Source organism: Tribolium castaneum, chromosome 8, assembly GCF_031307605.1.
Source record: "Tribolium castaneum strain GA2 chromosome 8, icTriCast1.1, whole genome shotgun sequence".
Lineage (NCBI taxonomy): Eukaryota > Metazoa > Arthropoda > Insecta > Coleoptera > Tenebrionidae > Tribolium > Tribolium castaneum.
This window is the reverse complement of record NC_087401.1, coordinates 9620595-9646231: the sequence shown is the minus strand read 5'-3', so window position 1 is coordinate 9646231 and position 25637 is coordinate 9620595. Positions and strand designations below refer to the sequence as shown.

General features: G+C 33.5%; 1 protein-coding gene across 3 annotated transcripts in view; it reads right to left on the bottom strand.

Annotated features, from left to right (window-relative positions):
• Positions 1–25637, bottom strand: part of Lim1 (LIM homeobox 1) — a 93235-nt gene that overhangs the window by 19811 nt on the left and 47787 nt on the right. For 2 of the 3 annotated variants that reach the window (XM_015981047.1, XM_008196718.2), the window contains exons 1-3: positions 15660–15994; positions 12221–12416; positions 2048–2274 (exon numbers count right to left, since the gene is read on the bottom strand). In XM_015981047.1, coding sequence (XP_015836533.1) covers positions 2048–2274; positions 12221–12393 — 400 coding nt within the window. In that variant the 5' untranslated portion in view covers positions 12394–12416; positions 15660–15994. Of the gene's footprint in view, positions 1–2047; positions 2275–12220; positions 12417–15659; positions 15995–25637 lie in introns of those variants that run through there. The other variant, XM_008196717.3, reaches the window with a different exon arrangement.

The following is a 25637-nucleotide window of genomic DNA, read 5'->3' as shown; positions in this document are numbered from 1 at the left end:
AAGTGAATAAAACACTTTTGGTCATTTTTTAAAAGAGTGATTTCAGGCATTTATTCACATTTTTGATCACAATAATCTTGCCTATTCAGTTGAGGTCTCACTAAAATTTCGTTCTTTACCTCTGTGTAATATCTGCATCCTTTTTTTTTCTTAAAGATCATACAAAGTTGACCGGAAACACAAAAAAAAACTATCCGCAAAGGATAAACCTATTTACGATTTTCTATAAAGCGAGGGCTAACACATTTTAAAAAGTTGATAGTAAATAATTGTAGAATAGTTATTTAATATACTACATTCTTGTGTAGTAATAACTTTTATTGGATATCAAAATGACAAGAACATGTCAAAAGTACTGTAATGGCTTTTACACTAATGACGCTAGTCCAATCAATGTCAACTAGTCAAATAATAATTAAACAGAAGTTTTCAAAATAATTTTAGTGTGTAGGAAGAGTTTCTTTCAAAATATACGATTCGGTTTATATTTAATAATGTATTTTACGACATGAGTTTTTTTGTTGTGGATTTAAAATGGGAGAGGATAATCATTTTTATTGAAGTAATTCATTGGATTCCAAAATTTACATACATTGCCTTTTTGGCGGTAACATAAAATACTGACGTACTACAACTTATGAATAATTTTTGAAAAGTGTTTCTCTAGTTTCTGGTAGTTTAGATAATGGAAATCAACTATATATTTAGTAATACTACTTTTTATCTTTGTAAATTTTGCTGTCCCGTCCGTTATTGCAAATATTAAATGTTACTCACATTTTTTACGTCATTAAACAAGGCCAAAAAATTTCTACTGCCTGACTTTGATATTGTTGGTCTTTAATAATTAAAACCTGTCTGAATAATTTTTTAGAGCTATTTTCACACACAAGATTTTTTTTGTCCCGTCCGTCATGTGTAGGTAAACAAAAAGTAAATTAATCAGAAGTTTCAACAAATTCCACCTTTTACTTCAAAATAATTGATTGAGTTAAAGCCTTTTAATGTAACAGAATTTTATAAACGATTGCTCAACGATACAAAATGTTTGTGTCCCGTCCGTCATCAATTTGTATTTCTTTTTCCTGCTCGCATATCAACTTATACAAATGTGGCTCCAATTACAGGTTGCAAACAGTTTGACTGACACTAAGTTCCTATCAGGAAAAATTCACTTCTACTTATACTGTTCATAAAATCTAAAAATTCGTGCAAAGTGTGATTCGATAATTAAAAAGACGTCACATAAAATAATTGTTCAATGCGTAATAAACAAGAGCATCATTATTTTATAAAGGCCAGTGATTTTCGAAAAACAAAACTAAAAAATAACATACATTTTCCGGCAAAATACTATCAATTTAAAAAACTTCTACCGCTTGTAAGAATTTTGTTCGCACATTATTCACTTCGGAAACAATTAAGAGCCTCATAACTCATAACAAATCCGTCGTATCATATTAATTTTTTTCTTGCTTTGTTTATAGCACCAGTTTAGAAAAGAGGTCCCCGATTCACCAACAACAAATCTAAACACCGTGCCATCATTTCAACGGCATCACAGTTAATTATAGCCATCTCGCATACGTTAAAACAACTATAAAATTAGCATTTCACTGGATCGCCGCTCTCCTAAAATCATCTCATTAAATATTTATAAGTCGTTTCGAATCTCTGATGAAAAATGACTGTTTTTTCTCTCTTTCTCAGTTTATTTTTTTCTCCCTCTCTCCGTGTAAATAATATTTTGGCGTCGCGATGCGCCCCTCGCGCGACACTCATCTGTTTTCTCAAGCGTTCGACTTTTGTTTGTCTAGCGAAATTGAAACGCGTTGATGGAGGGGGGCCCCGGGGGGAGGTCGTGCGCGTGACTCCTCCCACGTGCCGATCGCGACCAATCGACGTCGGGACGTGTCGTTACCCCTCGGTCGACGTTCGATTGTTGACGCGCGTGGGGCGTATCACCCTTCCGGTGCTTCCCCCGTACTGTGTATAGGGTTTTTTTGCGATCGCGCATCAAGGCAAGGGATGGGAAAAATCGACTTACCGTGGTGGTGTCCGGTAATGGCGGCCGTCTTGTTTCCGTTGAGGTAATCGTCTTTGCAAATAAACTTGTTATCGTCTAAAACGTAAAGTTCTTCACCGGTCGAAAGCTGTTTCCTGCACACGAGACAGGTGAAACAATTGAGATGGAACACTTTGTCGCGCGCTTTTCGCACTAAGTCACTAGGCGATATGCCTTGCCCACAACCACCGCACTTTGTACCGTACCGCCTGGAACAATAACAAAATCATTAATCATCACACTCGGAGGGAAAACAAGGGGAAATTTTTTGAGCTGCATTTGCACCAAAACAAATGTTCACACTTGACTTACACCGTTATTTCGCAGCGGTTGGTTACCCATTATTTAATGGACAAAAAATCATAATTCGAAGAGAATTATGAGTTTTTAGCAATAGAAACATAATCCCGTCAAGTCTAGAGAAAAGGAGAGACCTATGATTTTCTATGAGTGTTTACACATCTGTACCTAATATTATTTTCAAAATTCCAATTTATAACTTGTATGAAGCACTTTTTAGTTTATAAACATATCGAAAAATGGAAAAAACGACCAAATTTAGCGATTTTTCGGCTTATTTTTGCCGACTATTTTCAAAATATAGGGTGTTTGGGAATGCGTTATTTTACACATATTTTATATGTGCATTTGTCGAGTTAAAGCCCTTATATCGTTTTTCCAAAAAGTGCTTACTTTGTTAAAAAAATTTATTAACCCACTTGTTGACAGCCACTGGTTTATTTTTTGTTTTTTTATTTTCTAATTAAACTTAATCAAAAACAAAAATTTACATCTGCTTTTCGTCAATAATTTTGAGATTTACGCTAATTTTTATCATTCTAGTTCAGAGGTTCTCAAAATTTGGAACGATTTTTTGGGAAAACTATGCATTTTTGATTTACACAAATTTTACTTAATCGATTCGTTTTGTCATTCTTTATCTAGCTTCAAAGATTTGAAAAACCATTTCCTAGCACAATGTATAATTGGTTTCCTGGATAAAAAAAAGTGAGGCAAAATTATGCACCTACCTAGTATTTTCATTTCCGAACCAGTTTTCAGCTATTTTCAGCAAATTTTTACAAAAAACCTTTTATTTTTTGCGTTTTTATCTCAAAATCGTGCTTCAAAGTTCGAAAAATTAAAAAATTGCTGGATTTTTGTAGTTATTTAGTTTATTTTTGACAAAATTTTTCAAAACACCTAACTGCATTTCTGTTTGAAAAACGTCAAAAAAGACGAAAAATTAATGACGCTTTTATAAATACTTATAAATACGGATTAAGAAAACCTCGCAAAACTAAGATTTTCGTGTTTAACGTTCGATAAACACAAACATAATATTATTTTAAAACACGGTGCTTTTTTAGGAAATTTTTTACACAATTTTGAGAAATTTTGATCAAAAACGTGCAAAAACACTAAACAAACCGTAAAAATAAATTCGTTATTTATTTTATTCTTCGAATAAATTCTGCTTCTTTTTGACGAATTTTAGCGAAGTTGTTGCGTCTCTGGATTAAAAAATATGCCCGAGAAATACAAAAATGGCTAAATAATTTCATTTTGAATTCAATTTTGTGTATTTTCAGCTCATTTTATCTGAAATTTTTGAAAATCTCTTTTTTTTTGTACTTTCCGGTTTATTTTTGACAAAATTAAGCTTCGTAAAATAATTGCATTTCTATTTAAAAAACGTACTCCTGAAAATGGAAAAACTAATGTTATTCTTGACCTATGTAAGATAGTAATTTCCCGTTCCGGTTTAGGGAAATCTCGCGAAAACTGAGATGTTTTTTTTCTCAAAAACATGTTTACCTCGATTAAGCAATTTTGAGAGAATACATCAATGTTTTTGAGTAATCTTTAACGAAATTTTGAGAAATACTTATGTAATTGTATACAAAGATGTGCACAAATAAATGACACTATTTTCGACTGAATTCGGAGATTTTTTGGATTCTTGTAGACGCGAAATAATTAGTTGCCTTTCTGAATAAAAAAATATGCAAATGTGGCAACAATTTCATTTTCAATCCGTAATTTTGTGTATTTTCAGCTCATTTTAGCAACATTTCGCGAAAATATCGGTTCATACCTCAAAAAACGTTCAAAATTTGCAAAAATTGCTACATTATTATGTAATGCTATTTCTGTTAGAAGAAGGTGCTAGGAAAGATGAAACATGGAAAAACAATGTTATTTTTGAACTACGAAAAGTAGCGAGTTCATGATTCGATTTGAAAAAATCTCGCGAAAACTGGGCTCTTGTTTTTTGACCCAATAAAGCAGTTTTTTTAGTAGGTTTTAAGAAATATACATTTGTTCAAAAATGTACAGAAATCGTCGAAAAACTCAAAAATTCGGCACTTGCTCGTATTCTTTTTGGTGGACTTTCAAAAATACCTGATTGTGTTTTTGGAAAAAAAATTGGTTTTATTCCAAAAGGGGCTTAAAAGTGTCAAAAATCTAACAATTGTTCTATTTTTGTAGGTTTCTCGATTTATTTTTGACAAAACATCATTGGCTGTAGACCATAGATAGTAGAAATATTAATATTTACCATTACGTGCAACATCATGTTTTTTTGTGAATTTTTTCCTTACTTTATCTTCCTTACTGTAATTGACTTTTTAATATTACAATAAAACAACTTTATTATTAAATCTGAAAGTTGGACAATTTATTCCGTCTTCCATCGAGTGCAATTAAGTGAAATTTATTTGAATCTTTGAACCATCTGCTCTCTTGTCAAAATAAAACATCACCTGCTACACACACGATGATGAACAATCGAATATCTGTGTTGAGACCGAAGCAGAACATTACATTTTTCATTTAGACACTTTGAGCTTGTTAAAAGATTTTAATCTCTGTTGGTTTGAAAAAACAAATCAAACAAAAAACTTCACAAGTGGCAGTTTTTCCGCTTTAAATGATTATGTACGCGAAACGGGAATGAATCGACAAAGAATTGTTTACATCCGACGAAGTCAACTCTTCAAGGAAATTCATTGTTCCGCTGAATTTCTGGGAAGTGATGCATTCGGCGTTTGATAAACGAAGAACAAACAAGCAACATCAAATGATTTCTTTTTAATTCCCGGCGGCCCGACTTTTTTTCGACACATTCCCGACTTATTATTTGCAAAACAAAACATGCCCATGGTGTAGCGTTGCGAAATATATGAGCCCCAGCTCGTTAAAATCCGACTCTTGTTCGATTTGTCTTGAACAAAAAGCGAACCTTCGACTCGTTATCGAAACTCTAGTCAAAATTATATTAATTCGACGATAAGTCGGCTTAATTAAATTACTGTCCATCAAACAGTAAATAAAATTTAATTGAAATGTGTTTCAAAACGTAATTTTTTTTATCACGGGCTTACCCTTTGGCTATCTCGTAACCTCACACAATTTAATTAAAAACACAAAATGGGTAATAAATCCGGCAATAACTCCACACCCGTAATACGTACATTACTCAAGTGTCAAGGTGTTATTTTTCACCACCACCTGGGCAAAAACAACTAATCACGTATTATTTATTTTCGGACGTGCGCATATTCGTGCGCATCACATGCGTGTCAATTATACCGACCCAGTCTTATCATTTAATTAATTTCGATATAAATGTGCGACGAAAAAACACAACTCGCTCGTTTACGTCAATTCTCAAGTTCTTTACGACATCCGTATTTGATAACAACGTAGTTGGCGGCGATCTCATCCCCCTCGCTCATTTATTTATGGTAATCGGCATGAAAACGTTTAGGGGACGGCGGAAAAGATCTTCTCTCAAATAACGTTTGACTTTGAAACCGCCCTTTGGGCCACTTAATAAATTATGGAGATTGGGTAATTAAAGGGCGATTTTTTCGAGGGCGGTTTTAGCGAGTCATGGATTATTTAAACGGGTTTTAGGGGCGGGCAAATAAAATTCGTTCGGATTATCGACCAAAAAAAAACGGTATTAAAACACTAAAATAGTCGTATTTCAATCTTGAAATACAACACTTCAAATGTCCACCCTCCTCGACCATTAACACGTCGTTTTTATGGATTTTCCTGCGGCCGATCTCGTTATGCGCCTTCTCGGAACGCGAGCGTATATTAGAAAATAAATAAAAAAATCATACGAGAGGAGAGAAAAAACAGGCGAAGCGTTTCGTCGAGGACTATACAGGGTTATTCGTATTTATGAGACAATAAATGAACCTCAAAAAGGACCTATAAAATGATGCCAATTGAGATTATAACTCGTGTCCTATCGAAACTGATAAGAATTTTACAGCTCTGGGAAGTAGGGGTATGGAAAGACGTTTTTGTACCATAACTTTGGAACCATTTGACCAAATATTACGAAACTTTGTAGACTTACTAAAGAGAATATACCTTTTAATATGGTAGTTACGAAAAACGGATACATCCATCCAGTTTCCGGTTACAGCATTTCCGGGATACATTTTTTGTGTTTTTCTAATTTTTTGCCCTCTTAACACTACTTTTTTCTTGCTTAAATCGATAGAGTAATCAATTGCGAATAAAAAAGTATTAACCTTTTAAATCGCTAAAATGCACCATTTAATAGTTATTTTAATTTAAACAGAGGCATGCACTTGACCAAAATCAAAAAAGTATAAATTTTGAGCAGATGATATCCGTAGCAACGAAAGTACATCTGCACTCAAAGCGCTGTCAAGTCCTGTCAGGCACTTGTCAACTTTAACTTTGGACAATTTGGGGCTCTAAATTGAAAATATTTAACAAAAAATTCAGTTCAGTTCAGTCTCCTAATCTAGCCTACAAAAAATTTAAACCAATCTAATAGCATTTTTCATTGATTAATTCACCGAAAATTCACAAAAAAAGTCTTAGTCGGTACCTGATTATTTGTTCCATTCTGTACGTTTAATACACCAAATTCCGAATAAAGACATTAAAACTCTTGAAAGCGTACCCCTACTAAGTGGGTGCATCTACTAGCTTGTCTTCCAGGCACTAAATGAACAACACTCAGTTCACTACTAATTTGCATTATTTTGTAATAAAAGCAGCGGTATTTTTGACTGAATTTGTATAGTTTTCTTCTAGAAATTCGGCTAACGATGTCTACAGACGCCTGCGCCGGTCTTACGTACGACATAACATGTAAAAACTCAAGCTTGATCTTGATCATTTTTACAGGTTATTTTGTACGTACGACCAGCGCAGGTGTTTGAAGACATCGCCGAAATTTTAGAAAAAAACAATATAAAATGCAAACAATCCAGTCAAAAATAACGCTGCTTTTTTACAAAATAATGTAAACTGAGTGGTTCATTTAGCGACATTGTAGGGTCTGGAAGACAAACGAGTAGATGCACCCACGTAGTAGGGGTGCACTTTTAAGAATCTTAATGTCTTTATTCGGAATTTGGTGTAATAAACGTACCGAATAGAACAAATAATCAGGTAACGACTAATGACTTTTTTGTGAATTTTCGATAACTTAATCAATTAAAAATGCTACCAGAATAATTTAAATTTATTGTAGGTTACGTTAAGAGACTGAACTAAACCCTTTTGTTAAATATTTTCAATTTAGAGCCCCAAATTGTTCAAAGTTAAAGTTGACAAGTGTCTGACAGGACTTGACAGCGCTTTGAGTGCAGATGCACTTTCGTTGCTACGGATCTCATCTGCTCAAAATTTATACTTTTCTGATTTTGGTCAAGTGCATGCCTCTGTTTAAGTTAAAATAACTATTAAATGGTGCATTTTGGCGGTGTAGAAGGTTATACCTTTTTTATTCGCAATTGATTACTCTATCGATTTAAGCAATAAAAAAGTAGTGTTAAGAGGGCAAAAAATTAGAAAAACACAAAAAATGTGACCCGAAAATGTTCCAACCGGAAACTGGGTGGATGTATCCAGTTTTCGTAATTACCAAATTAAAAGGCATATTCTCTTTAGTAAGTCTACCAAGTTTTGTAATATTTGGTCAAATGGTTCCAAAGTTATGGTACTCCATACCTCTACTTCCCAGGGCTGTAAAATTCTTATCAGTTTCGATAGGACACGAGTTATAATCGTAATTGGCATCATTTCATAGGTCCTTTTTGAGGTTCATTTATTGTCTCATAAATATGAATAACCCGTAGAAAAGAGAGCATTATGTTATGTGCGGAATAATGGGCCGATATTCAAATCGTATTCTTTAACAAACATGTTTTCGAGTTAACAAGCCTTCGCCGTAACGAGGAGGCAATTTCGGCCTCGTGTGCATCGGGAGAGAAAACGCAGCCGTTCCCGTAATAAAACGTAATCGAGCACCGACACACCGGCCGCCGTGACCAATTCGTTATATTTCGTTGCTGCGGCTTGGAAATCACCAAGGGACGACGGGGTTTTTATGGACGATGTGTGTGTGAAAGACCATCGAGTTTAAAAATGAAAAAACACATCCAACAAAAGAGGAGAAAGCAACTATTTTCCCTCGAACTCAAACTACCACTTATTTTTTACACACTGTGTATAGGAAAAATACGGGGTTGCCACAAACATGGATTTGTAAATTAGTCAAATTTATTTCAACTATGAACTATAAGTTGCTAAATGTTTAGACACTGATTAAAAATAATCAATCGGCTTTCTTTATATGACACAAAGTTTCCTTCAAAACGATACTTTTTAATAATTAGTAGTAAAGTAGGTAGTTTAATGTAGTATTCGTAAATATCAAAATACTTTGATGCTACCAATCGGTTTTTTAAGTGTTTACCTCATAGTTAGAAAATTGTATAAGTCAGCCATTAGGCAATTAAAAAATAGATATGATAATTTGACACCCACTAATAAAAACGTTTACTTGTTGAGTAAGAGAAAGCAAAAATAGGAAAAAAATTAAGAACGTGTTGAAGCTTTGCCATTGTTATAAATGTTTATTTTCCTCTACATTTTAACAACATCTAAAACATGAACAGTATAATGGACACGACCTCTCCACTGTTTTCAAGTAATGTGAACTCACTCAAAGAAAATAATTAATTAAATGTCGGCGCCACTAGAAAATTAATTCGTGGTAATTTTAATAAAAAAGTTGACAGTTTCAATTTTCGGTTTATTTAAAAAAAATGGTACTAAATGACAATAAGTGTTTTTGAAAATTTTGAGACGAAAGGTGTGAAAATAGGAGTCATAAAAAGAAAGCTGGCTAACTTTTAGCAGTAAAATGATCACTGATGAAAATACAAAATAATTATGAATGAGGCAGAAAACATTCAAGTATTAAAAAAGGCTTCTTCTATAGTTATACTTTTTTATGGAAGAAGCTGGAAATCTGTTAATTTTTAATAAAGCTGAAAAAACTTAAAACAGCTCAATTTTCGATATAAATTCTCTTGTACAATGTGTTTTTAAATGATTCCCATCTAGTTAACTTTGAAATTGGTTTACATGTAAAAAAATTGTGCCGCTCTGTTCAACTGAATTATCTTTCAAAACTGTCAGTTGTGAAATTCACAAATTGTCAATTGATTAATTTAAAAAAAAATGTTAAAATGCAACTAAATTGTTACACTGTGCATGAAAACACTTATTATCGACGCTTATTTCCAAATTGGACACTTGATAAATAGAGAATGGTAATATTCGGTGTCTAAATGCCTGTGTCGTTAGTTTTATAAAGCGGCATTTCTGATTTTACACAGACGACTAGATGAAAATCATTCCAACACACATTGTAATTGTAGATACCGGCATTTTTTGGAAACATTACGAATAAATTTAGGGCATTTAATTGTGAAATAAATATGCGTAGTTATCTTTCTGTCTCGACAAAAATTAAGAAAAAGTGTCTTTTTTAACATAATTCATTAATTTCTCACGATTTTTCCACTGTATTCAATTTTCTTTTATAATTTTGGAAAAATGTTTGTGAAATAATCGATTTTCTGACAGAAAAATGTGCATGATTACTAGTAAAGAGTAATATTTTCGATCCAATTTAGCGATTTTGCGGTGTATTTTTGTGAAAATTTTATTTTTATTTCATTTTATGAAACATTAGGTTTTAGAATAAAAAACTTATAAAAAATATAAAACGATTTAGCTCAAAAACGTGTTTCAGTACATATTTTTTAATTCAATTCAACATTTATTTTGGTACTTTTTTAAGGATAAAAAGCAAAACTACTACTAGTTCTTATATTTCTAAGTATAACAACATTTGCGACACAGTTTGGCAACTTTTCGGTTTATTTTTATCAAAATTTCACAAAGTAATTGCGTTTTTGGAGGGAAAACGTTAACTAGGTATAGGTACACCGTTTTGTGATTTAACACGGTAATTTTTTGAGTATTTTTTTTTTAGAAAAATTTGCTGAATGACCGCATTTTTGAATGAAAAACGTGCCAATATAACGCAAAAATAATAATACCACTTTTTTTTAAGCCCAATTTAATAAATATTGTGCATAAACGCTGGAAACACCACAAATGCTCTATTTTTTTAATTTTGAGATTGTTCTCAAAATCTCTGTGTTTATTCTGAATGAAAGTATTTTGAGATTTTTGTCTCCTTTTTATCGCGTATCCGCTAAGAGTTGAAAAGGGGAATATTAGAAAATTTTGAGTGGGTTATTTGCTAACTTCTTGTCCCATATTAATAAAATCTGGTTTAAAGGCCCAAAAAAGCAAAAAGAGCACAATTTTCAACACATGGCGTTTTCGATCTCTGGCTGAACAACGTACTAAACCGCTTAAAAATGTAAAACGATTTTTTGAGCAATTTTGAAGTAAAGTGCATGTCCAAATACCTTTACTGTAATTACAATGAAACCTTCCTTAATGGACACCTCCGAATAACGGACACCTCTTCACAACGGACAATTTAAGGTTCCCCATTGAGAGGTTTTACTGTATTATTATTTCAAAAGTACGCTTTAAGGAGGCGGTAAAATGTAAATTGTTTATTGTTATTTTTCCAGAAAAAATAGTTGCATGTAAAATTAAAACTACAACTCGTAAATATAATTTATTCATAAATAAATTTCATCATTGGTCAAAAAATATAAAAACTCAAACCATGAAAAGCTTTCAAATAAATTAATATTTAAAAAACACGGTTTCGTACTTCGATTATAAATTTTCATTACTGAAGCGCAATTGAGAAAAAAATTAAATAAAGGATAACACAAAGGGTTGCAGTTTTCCCTAACTGTGTCTCCAGTTTTGCATTATTTCCAATGTTTATCATACATACATCACGTTAAAATATTTTATTGGTTAATATCGTCATAAAATTATGCAACAAAACTGTCATAAAATCAATATCTACAATAAAAATACTTTGTTGGTTGCGTAACAGTAGAAATGACATTTTCCATTGTTACAAACGACAAACATTTAAAAAATCAAACAAAATCTTGATTTATTGTCGCTGATTTAGTATCAGGTGTGAGGAAATAAACCAACCAATTTTTCATTCAGGTAATTTCGATTTTATCAAGTTGCTTTGGGTAATTACGCTTATAGAGTTTTTATCTTTTAAATCGTAGGTGTGAAACAACTGAAATGAACAAATTTCTTAACAGAATTCATTTACATGAAGAAAAACTCATGTCATTTAAATTTCCCTCATCGTTTCCGGAATGTAAACAAATTAATTATTCTTTCTTACAAAATGCTCGGCTTCTAACGCTTTTGCATATCTAATTACGTAAAACTACAACTTCCGTTCTGTAATACTGTGTGATCTATTTGATTTTTGCAATCTGTTACCAACTCTACAAATTAAAAAATTAATGTAACTGTTGCTTGGGCCCTGTATAAAGTAATTTCTTGCGACCTTGGTCGCAAATTGCGCCCTCCATCACTCAGTGGAAAAAATCGTGTGTTGCGACCGAAGCGGGCGAACCCAAAGCCAAATATGTCTATAAAACGTGGTCTGGGAGCGCCTTAAAGCGATTCTAAATCACTCCAACTTTTGACAGATTGATGGTTTTATGCGAGATTTTCGCGATGCGACCGCGAAAAATTGCGCACGAATAAATGAAATAAATTTTTCGTGAGTGCTGGGGTGTGTTTTTTTTTATCGACGAAATGTCACCACGATCACGCCAACGCCAATTTATTTGATTTTAGCATTAATAGGGTTGAATTATTTGTTAATACCTGAAGAAATCGTTCCTGCAGAATAGTTTGTTTTCCCTTGAGAAGCACTTATCGGTTAGGGGGGCGTGACAGTCGAAACAGCGGACGCAGTCCGCATGCCACGTCCTTTCCAGGACGTTTAGCAGGAATTTATCCAGGATTGGTTTGTCGCAGGCCGCGCAGGATATCAACATACCGGCGGCTGGCTCGCACCGACCTGAAAACACACAAAACATGGAAGAATTTTGGGAAAAGTTATTTCTAGTCGAAGAAACGAAATTTTTAAGTGAATGTCTTGTTGCGCTTTTTTAATGTTAGGTCTGTTGAATTAATTATGATTTCATAGCTAAGAACCATTATTATTTTAACAGGGTATAAAGAAGCTCTCTTCCAGACTTTCAAAAGCATCTATTATGTCATTAATGTGATAATTGTAGTTTATTTGGTGTGTTTCTTAACATCATTATTATTTTTTGTATTATTCTTGCTTGGCGTCAATCTCTTTTGAACTGTAGGGGAAAAAGAAAGAATCTGATTTTTTCAACAATTTCAAAAATAACAAAAGTAATAAAGGCTTCAGGCTGGATGACAATTTAGAAAGATGATTGTGGGGAATTTTTCTCATTGAGATGTATGTATACATATATCCTGGATTATAAATACGATTTTAAAACACGCTTCCCATAGCAACGTGTTTTAAATTTTTACTATTTTAAAACACGCTTTTCCATAGCAACAAAAAAATTGAATAACATTCATACGAAAACGCTTAAAGTTCTCGGGTGTCTACGTATGCAACTCGCATACGCTCGTTGCATAACGACAGCCCTCGAACTTTAAGCTTATGTTTTTGCACTCGTATTATTAATGACTAATAAATGAGAGCAGTTATTTTTCCTGAACTTACTTACATCTAGGAAAACCAATCATTTGTTGTAGGTATATTTTTATTAATTTATTATCAACAGAAAAATGAGCATAGTATATTAATTTTTTCTCAAAAAATTGTTAGTTCCTAATTATTGAACGTACAAATTAACAATACATGTTAATAAAAAAAGTGGCCAAACTCCCCCGAACTTACCCTAAGTACACTTTACCTTCACAAAAATGAACAAATAGTTATTTCTTTAACGATTTTGAGTGTAAATCAAAATTGCTTTAGATCTGTTAAAATAATCTGACGTTTCGTATTGACAAGTGCAAAACAGTTGTCAAAACTTCCTTAGGAGAAAAATCGTAAATTTTGACGGTGTCGAAGAATGAAATATTTTTTTAATCTCACACTAGCAAAATTTTATGGACTTTGATGTGCCTTTACAACACTCTGAAGTTACTAAAAGTGCAAAAAAGTCAACAGGTTCGATTTTTAAATTTTGATTTTTCCAGTTTTTGCGAGATTTTTGGTCCCCGGAATATTTATAGAGCAATAACTCCGGAACTATTAGAGATAACCTTATGAAGTTTATTATCGTTGGAAAGACGTTTTGATTATCTATTTTTTCAAAAAGATCATGGTTCTCCGGCTAATAGTTTTTGATAAAAATCCAAATAAAAACAAAAATAAAATAATAATAATTCATAACTAAAAAATTAATGGGAATTTGGCGATTTTCTCGACGCCAATCGATTCTCTGGATGACTTACATAGGCAAACAGGCTTAGACCACAAATAGTTCCACATTTTCGAATAGTTTAAAAAAAATTATGATAGTAGTTTAATTGTTTTTTTCCATAATCTTTTCACGTCAAGAACAGACGAAAATTAATAATTAGGTACAACAGTGGTGTACAACAGTTGGTTAGGTACAAGAAATGGCTCTTGTTTTTTATACACAAACGCTTCTGGATTTAAAATTACTTTTTCTGAGAGATTTTTAAGATAAATTTAAAAAGAAAAACGAAATGTGAAACTTTTTGCTTCTTTTGAGTTTTACCAACCTCAACGTCTAGATACGTAGATTCATCCTCCTTTTTTTCTTCAGTCTCAGAGCTCAGATTAAATCCAGCTTAAATCAGCTCATTATATAAAAAAAATATGAAATGGTACTACGCCACAGAGGTACAATAAAATTTCTTGACAAACAAAATGACACATTGTCGAAATAATTTTTCGAGCTCGAAATTACAGTTTTGTAATGTTTATCTTTAAAACAAAAAACAACAATCTGAAATTACAATTACATACAATTTGGACATTTCCTAGAGATCTGGGAGCTTCAAGTTGTGTAATTAACTCAGTAGAAAAGTAAAATCACGTGATTAAAACAAAACCCTCCAATAATCAAAGAAAAGAGCAGCGCTTTCGTGCGATATTTTCTCGACAAATCAAGCGTGGCCACGATTGGTGGACTTTCTCGATTCAAAGTTGGAAATACCACGAAACGAACGATCGAAGGCGGCCGGGACACGGAACGTCAAACAATCGAGAATTGATGATAAGTGCTATGTGTATGTGAACTTATACACCTAGTCTATAACGGAAATAATAGATCAGAGGCTAGGCGGAATGTAATTCTTTTAAACGATTTGGTTGTTTTTTCTCCTCACAATCTTTGAAATAACAAGAGAAAAGGAAAAGCAACGTACAGGTGCACGCTCTTGTAATTAATTTAAACATTGACACGAAACGGAAAGTATTTTTTTAATACTTTTTCGTATTTCGAATTTGGTGAAAAATTTACACGGTGATGGCCCTCCATATCCTGTCGCAGAAAATCAATAATTATGATATTAAAGTTAATTCAAACCGGAAATTGAGCAATTTGTACAAACAGCGCGCACCGTTCTGCTCGAAATGTTCGAGTTTGAAATTTTTTCAGCAAAATCCGTGTCTGCGATTCGATTTCGGTGAACTTCTTTTGGTAAAAAAGCGTGTTCCGGATCGAATTTCCAAGGAACGAAACCGATCCGACCGCCGGTTTCCGAACACCAGCGTGCGGTACCGTTCGGTACGACCCAAACATCAAACGTTTCGAATGATACCAACACCCATCTTCAATGATTTTTATAATGAGAGCGATAAATTTACATGGAAATGCCGTGTTGAGAGTCGAACAGCTTGCCATGTGATGTTTTATTCAAATTAGACGTGTCTCGGGTATATGTTACAAAAGAATTAATAAATTTATGTATCCAGGTTACTGGGAGTGTGTTTTTCGATTTGAAAAACGTGCGCATGAAACTACACGCAAAAATAAAAATTTGGTAGTAAAATTCTTATCGCGCGATTAATTCCAGCCACCTTTCAACGGTTATAAATTTTTATGGTAGTACCGGCGATAAGAAGTTTCAAGATAAAAACAGAGGTCTTTCGACGATATTGACACCGATAGGGAACCATTCGTCACACTTTTAACTTTGGGTTTAGTCAAGCGCGATCAAGGAGGCGACGGTCGGTGAGTTCCGACGGCCGTCGCTCCCAAAAATCAAAAATCTGTGGTCACACTCCGCCACTGACCTATATTGTGGGCTGAATGTTGGATGTAGTTGGAACCGGGCCCGATGGGCACATGGGCCAGTCCGGCCCTGAGCGTAAGGGCCCCTACAGAGGTGCAAGCGGGCCCTCCTTCGAGGTAGGCCGCCAGATTGACTTGTTGATTTCGCACTAGCACACACTCCAAAAAAGACACCTGATTTATCGACGTTGCAGTCACTTGTTTCCGTACCGTTCCGAAATTTTTTTCGAAAAATTACAAAAACCAAAAAAAATGAATATCCCTTAAACCACACGAAGACAACAAACGTGCGATGCGACCTTTACGATACGAAACAACCGACTGACGACCGATTCTCGACTGTCAGCATCCCTCCTATCCATCGATCCGTCCCCTCTCTCAGATGCGAACCAATGGAAATGCGCCGAAACGCCCACCATAAAAACACGCCCACCGCAGGTAGCCATCAGTTCGCGATCTTATCGCGACGAGTGGACGAGGGGCCTTATGTCACATGACGATAAGTACCAATGGGTTTTTCTCTTCTTCTTGCGCTACTGTTTTGCATCTTTTCATATTAGTTTCACCTCGAGGTGATGTGTAAAACGAAATGCGTTCGGTGCGGTTGTAAATCGTGTTTATGACTACTGGAGAGTATGGGAAATTTGCTTTTTTCATCCGAGACCGGCCGAGATTTTCGTAATCTATTACTGCACCCAAAATTCACCAAAAAAATATTGCTTAAGTCAAATCGAGTATTAACAATTTAAAAAAAAAGTATTCCGAAAATAAGCCTTCTAGATTAGGTACTGTTGAGTTGCTAGACTTCAGAAATTTTTGAAGTCAAAAAAGTTACCACAAACCTACCGACTGCGCCAATTAAAAAAGAACAAACGAAATACAAATGCCATCGGAATCTCAGTTTAATTTCATATGGAATTACGAAAACTCGGAGTCGACTGGAGCTCTAGTTTTGCCTACAAACCCATTCAGAAGCTTAGACACTCGTGCCCTTAAATCAGTTTTTCTTAAATAATACAATTCAGAACCAGGATCTCTTTAATAAGAATCACCGCAGCGTAATTTAGTCGAGACCTTGTTGTATCTACACAGGACACAGAGTCCTCTTGATCCCTCGGGACTCCTCTCCCGTGTATGTGTGTGTGTGTATGTATCAGTAAAGCTCGTGCACACGCATCGGGGACAGTTCTTGAATAGCTCAGCACTGGGGAATTCACCGGCTTAGAATCCTCCAGAGACAGGACCCCTTCGTCTCCATTGTAAACCGAATTAATAGCTTTTTCACCCCTTCTTGAAAAAATCGTGACGTCATAATCGAACACGCGCGAAACGAATCGCTAGATTTGAACGATGCCACGTTTATGCTAATTAAACGATAATATCGGGGGCGGCCATGGCCGACGACACGTGCCAAAATTCGACACGTTTGTGTGTCATAGTTCGTATAGTAATTAATCAGAACCGAGTTATTGATGTGGTACCACTTAAATTATGACCCTATCAATTAATTAGAAGAGTCAAGTGTCAAATGTCAGAATCGAAAAGTTTTTAAGTTAAATTATGGTACCACTCAATCAAGTTTCAATCAAAACAAAAAGCCAAGTCCTTCTTTACAAATTAATTTATTTATGATTTATTACAGCCGCGCTAACTGCAAATTACCTCGACAAGTTCACTGAATAACTTATCAAGCGCACAGGTACTACACCTAATTAATTTAGTACTTACTTATATCGAAAATTAACTTGTTACACGTTGCCTTAAAATTTCTCTCTCTAATTAAGCACGCACTTCATGAATTTCAAGGAAGACGTAATAAGAAATTTTCATTTGGTTCATCGATGGGTTAAAAGAAACGAGAAAAAGTCGTTGATTACGTTTACACGAAACCGTTCCGGTGCTTTAGTTACAGCCAATATAAATAAAAATTAATCTGAAACGATGTATGAACAACGTTTCTGTCTTCTTTTAACTGTTATATAGACACAAATAATAAAATTTAACCGGCAAATTGATCGCATTTTTTGTTAGATCGTTGACTGTGGGGGTCGTACGTGATAAAATTCAGTATGACGACGCGAGGGACTTTTTATTTGCGAAAATTCAGGCAGTACCGTGTGGTACTAGAGACTATAACATCAGCTATGTGCGGAATTTTGAATTTTGCCACTGCGGGTCCGAGCTCCGGCATAAATTTTATTTATACAGGAGGATATTAAAAGTACCTACTTTTATTTTATCACAAAAATTAATAGTGTATTAGTAGACATGTATAATGCACATGTCTAAAGAAAAAATAATGTAGATATTTAATAGAAAACACTGCTTTCTGTGTGATTATTGGTTAGTTACTGAGATTTAGTAAAAAGTTGATTCACTCTGTGTAGTTTATACAGTTTTAAATAAGCACTTATAATAACTCAAAATTCTCAATAAAAGAATTTGTGAAGGCATGACTTTTCATAAAAATTTCGAATTTCACAATATACGTACTACTAGGTATATTTTACTATTTATTCATAATTCGCATGGATATTGGTGGATTCAAATTATACGACTTATTGTAGATAAGAGTGTTTTATGTAATTTTCTATCTGATTTTCAATGGTTATCAGAAAAAAATAACATGAGATCGAAAATCAACTGAATTAGAGCAGGCCGTTATTGCGGAGTTTTAGACACGTGTCAAAAATTGACAGATCAGGATTTTTCAAAAATTGATTCCTTGCTTAATCTAAATTGTTCCGAAATGGCGTTTACCATCCAAAAGAAAGCCTACATTGTTGGAATGCTATTTTAACAAGTGAAAAAAAAAATGAAGAGTGGAAATATTCAATTGGTGAATGGAGTGTTATACTCGAAAGTAAAAGTATTTGGAAATTGCAGATTCTGAAAGTAGACACAAAATGATGTCTAGTAATATCGTTCTAAGTTTTTTTAAATCGGTACTTTTTTAGTAATAATAAAAAAATTGCGCTGTGACGTAAGCAATGTCTCGATTAATGATTCGTCAGTCTTTCGCTGTATACAATTAACGCTACGACCTATGTTTGGGCTGGTAAACGTCAAATACAAATGTCAAAACTGTGTGTTGTCTTTTGTGACTGTGTTGTGTGCTAATATTTTGCAGGAGTTTGTGTTTTGGTAAAATGACTTCTCCTGCAGCACATCTGAAGTCGTATGTAAAACAACAGAGGCAGAAATTAAGAAAAAACGTACGTCTTTCAAGCTATCTTTGTTGGCAAGTTTTCTATCTCAAGTTCTGTGACTGCCTGATTCAAAAAGAACATTGCTGACGTCAGGCCCGAAATTTTCACCTTTTCAATTATTTTTCTCAAAAACGGTAGAGCTTTGGTTAAAATAAAAAAATATGGGTCGCCTATTTTGTTGTTGGCTATCCATATAAAAATTTTCATTTCTTAGTATAACACTCCATTGCAGAAATTCGGGCAAAATTTTTTACGGTTAATTGCTAACATAGAAACAGTAGTTATTTCTGGACACCTCCTTAGTCTCTCCTTAAACTATCCTTTGAAACTCGATGTTTTGAAAAAAAATGTGTCTGTCTAAAGTTACACTTCCCTTTCAAGGCTTGCTCTAATTCATTACATTTTCGATGTCATGGTATATAAATGATGAAATTTATCCTCTTGGCTTAGCAACTAAATGTACGGATGCTAGCAATAATCAATTTATTAATTACGTTTTACATTATTAAAAAAATAGCAAAAGGGGTGGCAATTCCAAAAAAAGCAAAATAATTCTTTTGGAGTACTCTAGAGGATATTCTATGGCACAAGTTGTCAAAAAACTGACTACGGACAATTCTTTAGTGGCACAAATTATTCAAGTAGATGAATGCGAGATACGATATTTATTAAAGGAAAAAGTCCCGGAAGATCACGAGTTGTGAGACAAAGACTGCTACCTACGTCATTTAGTAAAAATTTGTAAAAGTTGCCGCGGAAGCACTTTAAGAGAAATCACTGCTTTGTAGATTGCAGAAACATTCCAATTGTTCTTCAAAATGTTGTCACAGATCGATAAAAAACAGCTCTTGGTTTTTTTAAGGTAGACAAAAATGAATAACAAAAACCTTACTTTCTAAAATAATGAATTAACGATTTAAACTAGGCAAATAAACACATTACCTACTCACTGCTACCTAAAAATCAATGACTCTGTGGGTCAAAACTAAGTGACAATGACTGAAAAAGAGGGATTATTTACTGAGGAATCTCAATTTGATGTAGTATGCGTTGGTGCTTCTGAGATTCTCGAAAACGAGTAATAAATAGTTCATAAGAAACAACAAGAAATCTTTCATAAAGACTGTTTCAAAAGTACGGTTCAATTTGCCAAGGAACAAGTGGTATGGAAAACTTGATTTTAAAACAGCCTCAAATATATTTTGCAAGGACGTTTATTATCACCCTCTGAAAAATTATATCCTAAAAATACCTATTTTTATTTTTCAAAAAAATATGCTTCTTCTCACACAGCAAAACTTTTGAAATAGGTAATAATTTGGTAATTCTACATTAATGTTTCGAGCAAAAATTATTGTTTTTTTTTGGCACAAAATGAAAACTTATCTTAGAAATCTTCCTTAGTAGTCATTGAAAGATTAAAAAAATTAAACTGAACATATTAGGAACAATAAGACGCCATCAGAATTCTGTGCCAGAATCTTTAAAAATATGCCAGAGTACATTCAAGCCGTCATAAAACCAAAGGAAATGTCACAAATTACTAGCAAGTTTTTCTTTTTTTTGTTTTGTCCAAACAATTAGTTGTCAGATATTATTCCCGTTTTTTGTGTTATGTTAAATATCAAGTAGTGGTTTAAAGTAGTTTTTAAATTGGTTATAAATTACAAAACAAACGTGTTTATTCCAAATATAGTACGGTAAGCTGCACAGTTCTTGGCCAGGGGGCATTATAAGTTTGTAAAGAAAGTCTTTAGCTCTATCTCTCTTGTGAGTGAAATTTGATTCTGTCACCGAAAACAGTGGTATAATGTACCTAAAATGGTATAAGATAAAATAAGATAAGATAAAATGTCGTATATCACACGTCATCGAACTGCCATTATAAAGCTCGTGAGAAGTGCGCAAGCGCAATCTTTAATTTGGAATCGCGCAATTATCACTATCTTCATTCTCAACTGGTAATGATTTTTCAAAATTAGATTTTTGTTTAACTGGCAAATAACCAAGCCCTTAGCCTATTTGTTTTTTTAGCTAAACATTCACTAGCTTAACGTGTAGTTTTTTTACAAAAATGTATTTATTCGTCCAAACATTTAGTTGTTAAACTTTCAAATTTTTTATATCCCAAAAATTGGATGTGACGGAAAAAGTTTTGAGGTCAGATCAAAAATCATAATCTCAAGAAAGTGATTTAAATTGATGAGATAACTAGAGCAATTAGTTAGATGATTGTCTAGATTTTCATTCTGAAAACCAGGAAGGAATCTCGTAATTTTCACCAAAAAATCGGGAATGTTTGTGCTTAGACCTCGTCAGGGGTCGCACTTTCCAGGTCTCGATGCGTGAAACCGGGCAATTTCGCGCTCGTTACCTCCGATTTTCGGCGGTACCGCTCATTACAGATTTGTCATGTATCATTAAAATGCACGATATTTCGGCGAAACAGGAGATACGAGTGTATAACAACGTTCGGCAAAAACCCGATGGTAATACATCAAACCGTCTGTAAAGCGACAGATGAAAAATGAGGAGTAGTACCCGAGCGCGATGATGATGATGCGGTAGTCAAAATGTTTTCGATGGAGTTTATGGAGCTTCGAGTCGAGCTTAATTAGTATATGGTAATTAGAAAGGTGATTTTGCTTTTCTTTTCGATTACAGGTAGTTTTATGGCTGGCGGCGCTTTTTTGTGTCTCGGGACGTGGAGAGACCATTAATTTCGTTTTTTATGAAATATTTCGTTCGTTATTTATATGTTAAACGTGGACCTAATGATTTTTTCCCATCGTCGGAGGAATCATTAATTTAATTACCATAACCGATGGGTTGAGGGAGTAGTAGGTACCGAAAAAAATCGATCGAAGCGATAACGAGCTTTATTGGCTACGACTTCATTTAACAAGAAAATTCAATCCCATTATACGATTTTATTAACACCTTTGCGAAATCAAATTAACCCAAGTAAGACACACAAACTAAAAACACGAACAACACAAATTTAATTGCTCATTAAAATTATACGTTCAATTAGTTAGGTACTAGCAATTTATCACGAAAAGCATCCAACTCCTAAGTAATATACTCGTATTCTTTGACGCTGCGGCTATATACCGTCTAATTTAATTACGGAGTAAAGTGAAATAACGAAATAATAATTTTTGTGGCGCTGGTGGTAGAAAACCGTAATTAAATAGTCACGTGGAATGGAATAAATCAAAACAATAATAAAATTACATAACACAAAAATCAAAATCGTGTTTCAGCAAATTAAGGCAGGAAAACGATGAAGCAATTTTTTAAACCAAATTATATCACTGATTTAATTAGGAAAATTCAAAATCAATGGGAGAATGAAATATCAGATCTGTAGGTAATCAATTACTTGAATGTGACTTTAGGTGGGAAATAATCAACAAACACAGCCTTACAACCTGTATCAAATCGTTTTCTTATCAAATTAATTAAAATACCGGTATTTCGATGAGCAAAATAGACATTAAACTTAAATTTGACCGTTTATTAATGTCAATATTAATGACTGATTTTGTCTGAAACATAAAAAGCCACAGTTTAAAAAATACAAATTTGCCCCTTTTGGAGTGAAAATGGAGTGTTATACACGAAAGTAAAAGTTTTTAAATTGTAGATTCTGAAAGTAGACACAAAATGATGTCTAGTAATATCGGTCTGAGTTTTTTCAAATCGGTACTTTTTTAGTAATAATAGAAAATTTGCGCTGTGACGTAAGCAATGTCTCGACTAATGATTCGTCAGTCTTTCGCTGCATACAATTAACGCTACGACCTACGTTTGGGCTGGTAAACGTCAAATACAAATGTCAAAACTGTGAGTTGTCGATTGTGACTGTGTTGTGTGCTAATTCGGAAATAAATTCGAAAATAAGTAATGGATCACAGCGAACACAAAGTTTGGCTCAAGAAACCAATAAATTAGTGAAGTGTTATGAATTTTAGGTTAGAATTTTCCACTGAAAAAATCATGAAATGCTGCGGTAAATCTGCAAAACTACAATAAAGATTAACAACTGCTGATACATTTAAACGTAAATTATGCCAAAAGGTAGGCTTTTCAACGTCTTTGTAATAATTTTCCAATAAAGAAAGTGAACCAAACAGTCATTCGTTATTCGTGTTTTCCTCGTCATCTCTCATTTGTCAACATAAGTTTCTTGCATCAAAGATGCAATAATCATTCCGCATAGGCAATGTAATAATTGTGAAGCCCCAAAATTCGTACAACGCTCAAAATATCCGAATAAACATTTTCCCGCCATTTATGGTTACTGTTTTTGACCTAGCTCAGTGGCGCCCTCAACGGTAATTTTACTTCCGAATATTGTGCAGGAGTTTGTGTTTTGGTAAAATGACTGCTCTTGCAGCACATCTGAAGTCGTATTCGGAAATAAAATTAACTAGACGCCCTCTGGTGATGACTTTTGAACTATGTCGAAAACAGTAACGAAATTTTCGTAATTCCACATTTAATTGACATTTAATGAATTGTTTAACAATTTTGCGTGTACAGTGTTAATTGCTTACATCAGAGAGAATCACTTTAAAAGTATGAGGTGGTAAATACTAGCGTTCACTTTGGTTCTGCGGTTTTTCGTGGTATAAAATGTTTATTGTTGGAATTTGAAAGTGGTTTAAAAATGAAAAAGATTTAAATTTTCATTACAAAGTGTTATCAAACAGTTGTCTAATTAAAGACTATAAGTAATGGATCACAGCGAACATAAAGTTAGGCTCAAGAAACCAAAAAATTAGTGAAGTTTGTGAATTTTAGGTTAAAATTTTTCCACTGATAAAATCATGAAATACTTTGATAAATCAACAAAACTACAATTAAGATTAACAACTGCTAATACACTTAAACGTAAATTATGCCAAAAGGTAGGCTTTTCAATGTCTTTGTAATAATTTTTCAATAAAGAAAGTGAACCAAACAGTCATTCGTTATTCGTGTTTTCCTCGTCATCTCTAATTTGTCAACATTCGTTTCTTCCACCAAAGATACAATAGTTATTCCGCATAGGCAATGTAATAATTGTAAAGCCCCAAAATTCGTACAACGCTCAAAATATCCGAATAAACATTTTCCCGCGATTTATGGTTACTGTTATCAACCTAGCTCAGTGGCGCCCCCAACGGTAACTTTACTTCCGAATATTAAAAAAGCAGAGACAGAAGTTAAGAAAAAACGTACGTCTTTCAAGCTATCCTTGTTGGGAAGTTTTCTATCTCAAGTTCTGTGACTGGCTGATTCAAAAAGGAACATTGCTGACGTCAGACCAGGAATTTTCACCTTTTCAATTATTTTTCTCAAAAACGGTAGAGCTTTGGTTAAAATTAAAAAATATGGGTCGCCTATTTTGTTGTCGGTTATCCAAATAAAAATTTTCATTTTTTAGTATAACACTCCATTACTGACGATTTTGGGCCAATGTAACAATTTCAGAAAAATTTTTGTCAAGTCTTAAAAAAACATATAACAAATTAACAAATAAAAATTAACAAATAAAAATATTAACAAATAAAAATTTTATTTTTTTAGTATAACACTCCATTACTGACGATTTTGGGCCAATGTAACAATTTCAGAAAAATTGTTGTCAAGTCTTAAAAATCATGTAATCGCAAATTTTAACTGTTTCATATCTCAATCCATTTTTGCGAAATCTCTCTCGAGCACTCCTCCAAGAATGAACGGTCCATTTAAACATCCCGTCGTCGTAATTAACACGCAATTAGCTGAAATCAAGGCTCTTGTCTGTACGCATGTGTCTTGTAGACCATATCTCATACTCGACGTTCCATTACGCATTTCCGACTGAATTTTTAAAAGACCAACTACAACTACACATGTTTCAAATGCACGGGATTGCAGCAAAACATTCTTCTCCGTTCAGTTAAAAAAAAACACAAAACAAACATGCTCGGAAGTCATATGAAACTACATTTTGCTGCACTATATACAGAATGCTCAAAAACTGGCGCACCAACTCAGTGGTACGTTATTGAGAAGCAAGTGCAGATTACGGGAAAAATGTTGAAAAAAATCCTAAAGTTATATTTTAAAAAATCTGGAGCTACAAACTTATTGTGTTAACTTCTTTAGTTTTCATTATTCTTTTATATTTTTATGTTTCATAACAGGTAATCGTTCCGTAACAAAACGATGAATAATTATTTTAAAATTTATTATAAGATTTTAGCAGATTTTTTAATTTAAAAAATTAAAATTCATCCAAAAAATCACAATGTGTAGATGTGCCAACACTGGGAATTATTTCCTAGGAAACCGTTTCAAAAATAATTTATTTTTATTGTTGCTCAAATTCTATTCGGAAATAAAATTAACTAGACGCCCTCTGGTGATGACTTTTGAATTATGTCGAAAACAGTAAAGAAATTTTCGTAATGCCACATTTAACTGACATTTAATGAATTGTTCAACAATTTTGCGTGTATAGTGTTAATTACTTACAATAGAAAGAATTACTTTAAAAGTACGTGGTGGTAAATACTAGCGTTGACTTTGGTTCTGTAGTTTTTCGTGGTATAAAGTGTTTATTGTTGGAACTTGAAAGTGGATAAAAAGTTAAAAAGATTTAAATTTTGATTACAAAGTGTTATCAAACAGTTGTCTAATTAAAGATTATAAGTAATGGATCACAGCGAACACAAAGTTTGGCTCAAGAAACCAATAAATTAGTGAAGTGTTATGAATTTTAGGTTAAAATTTTCC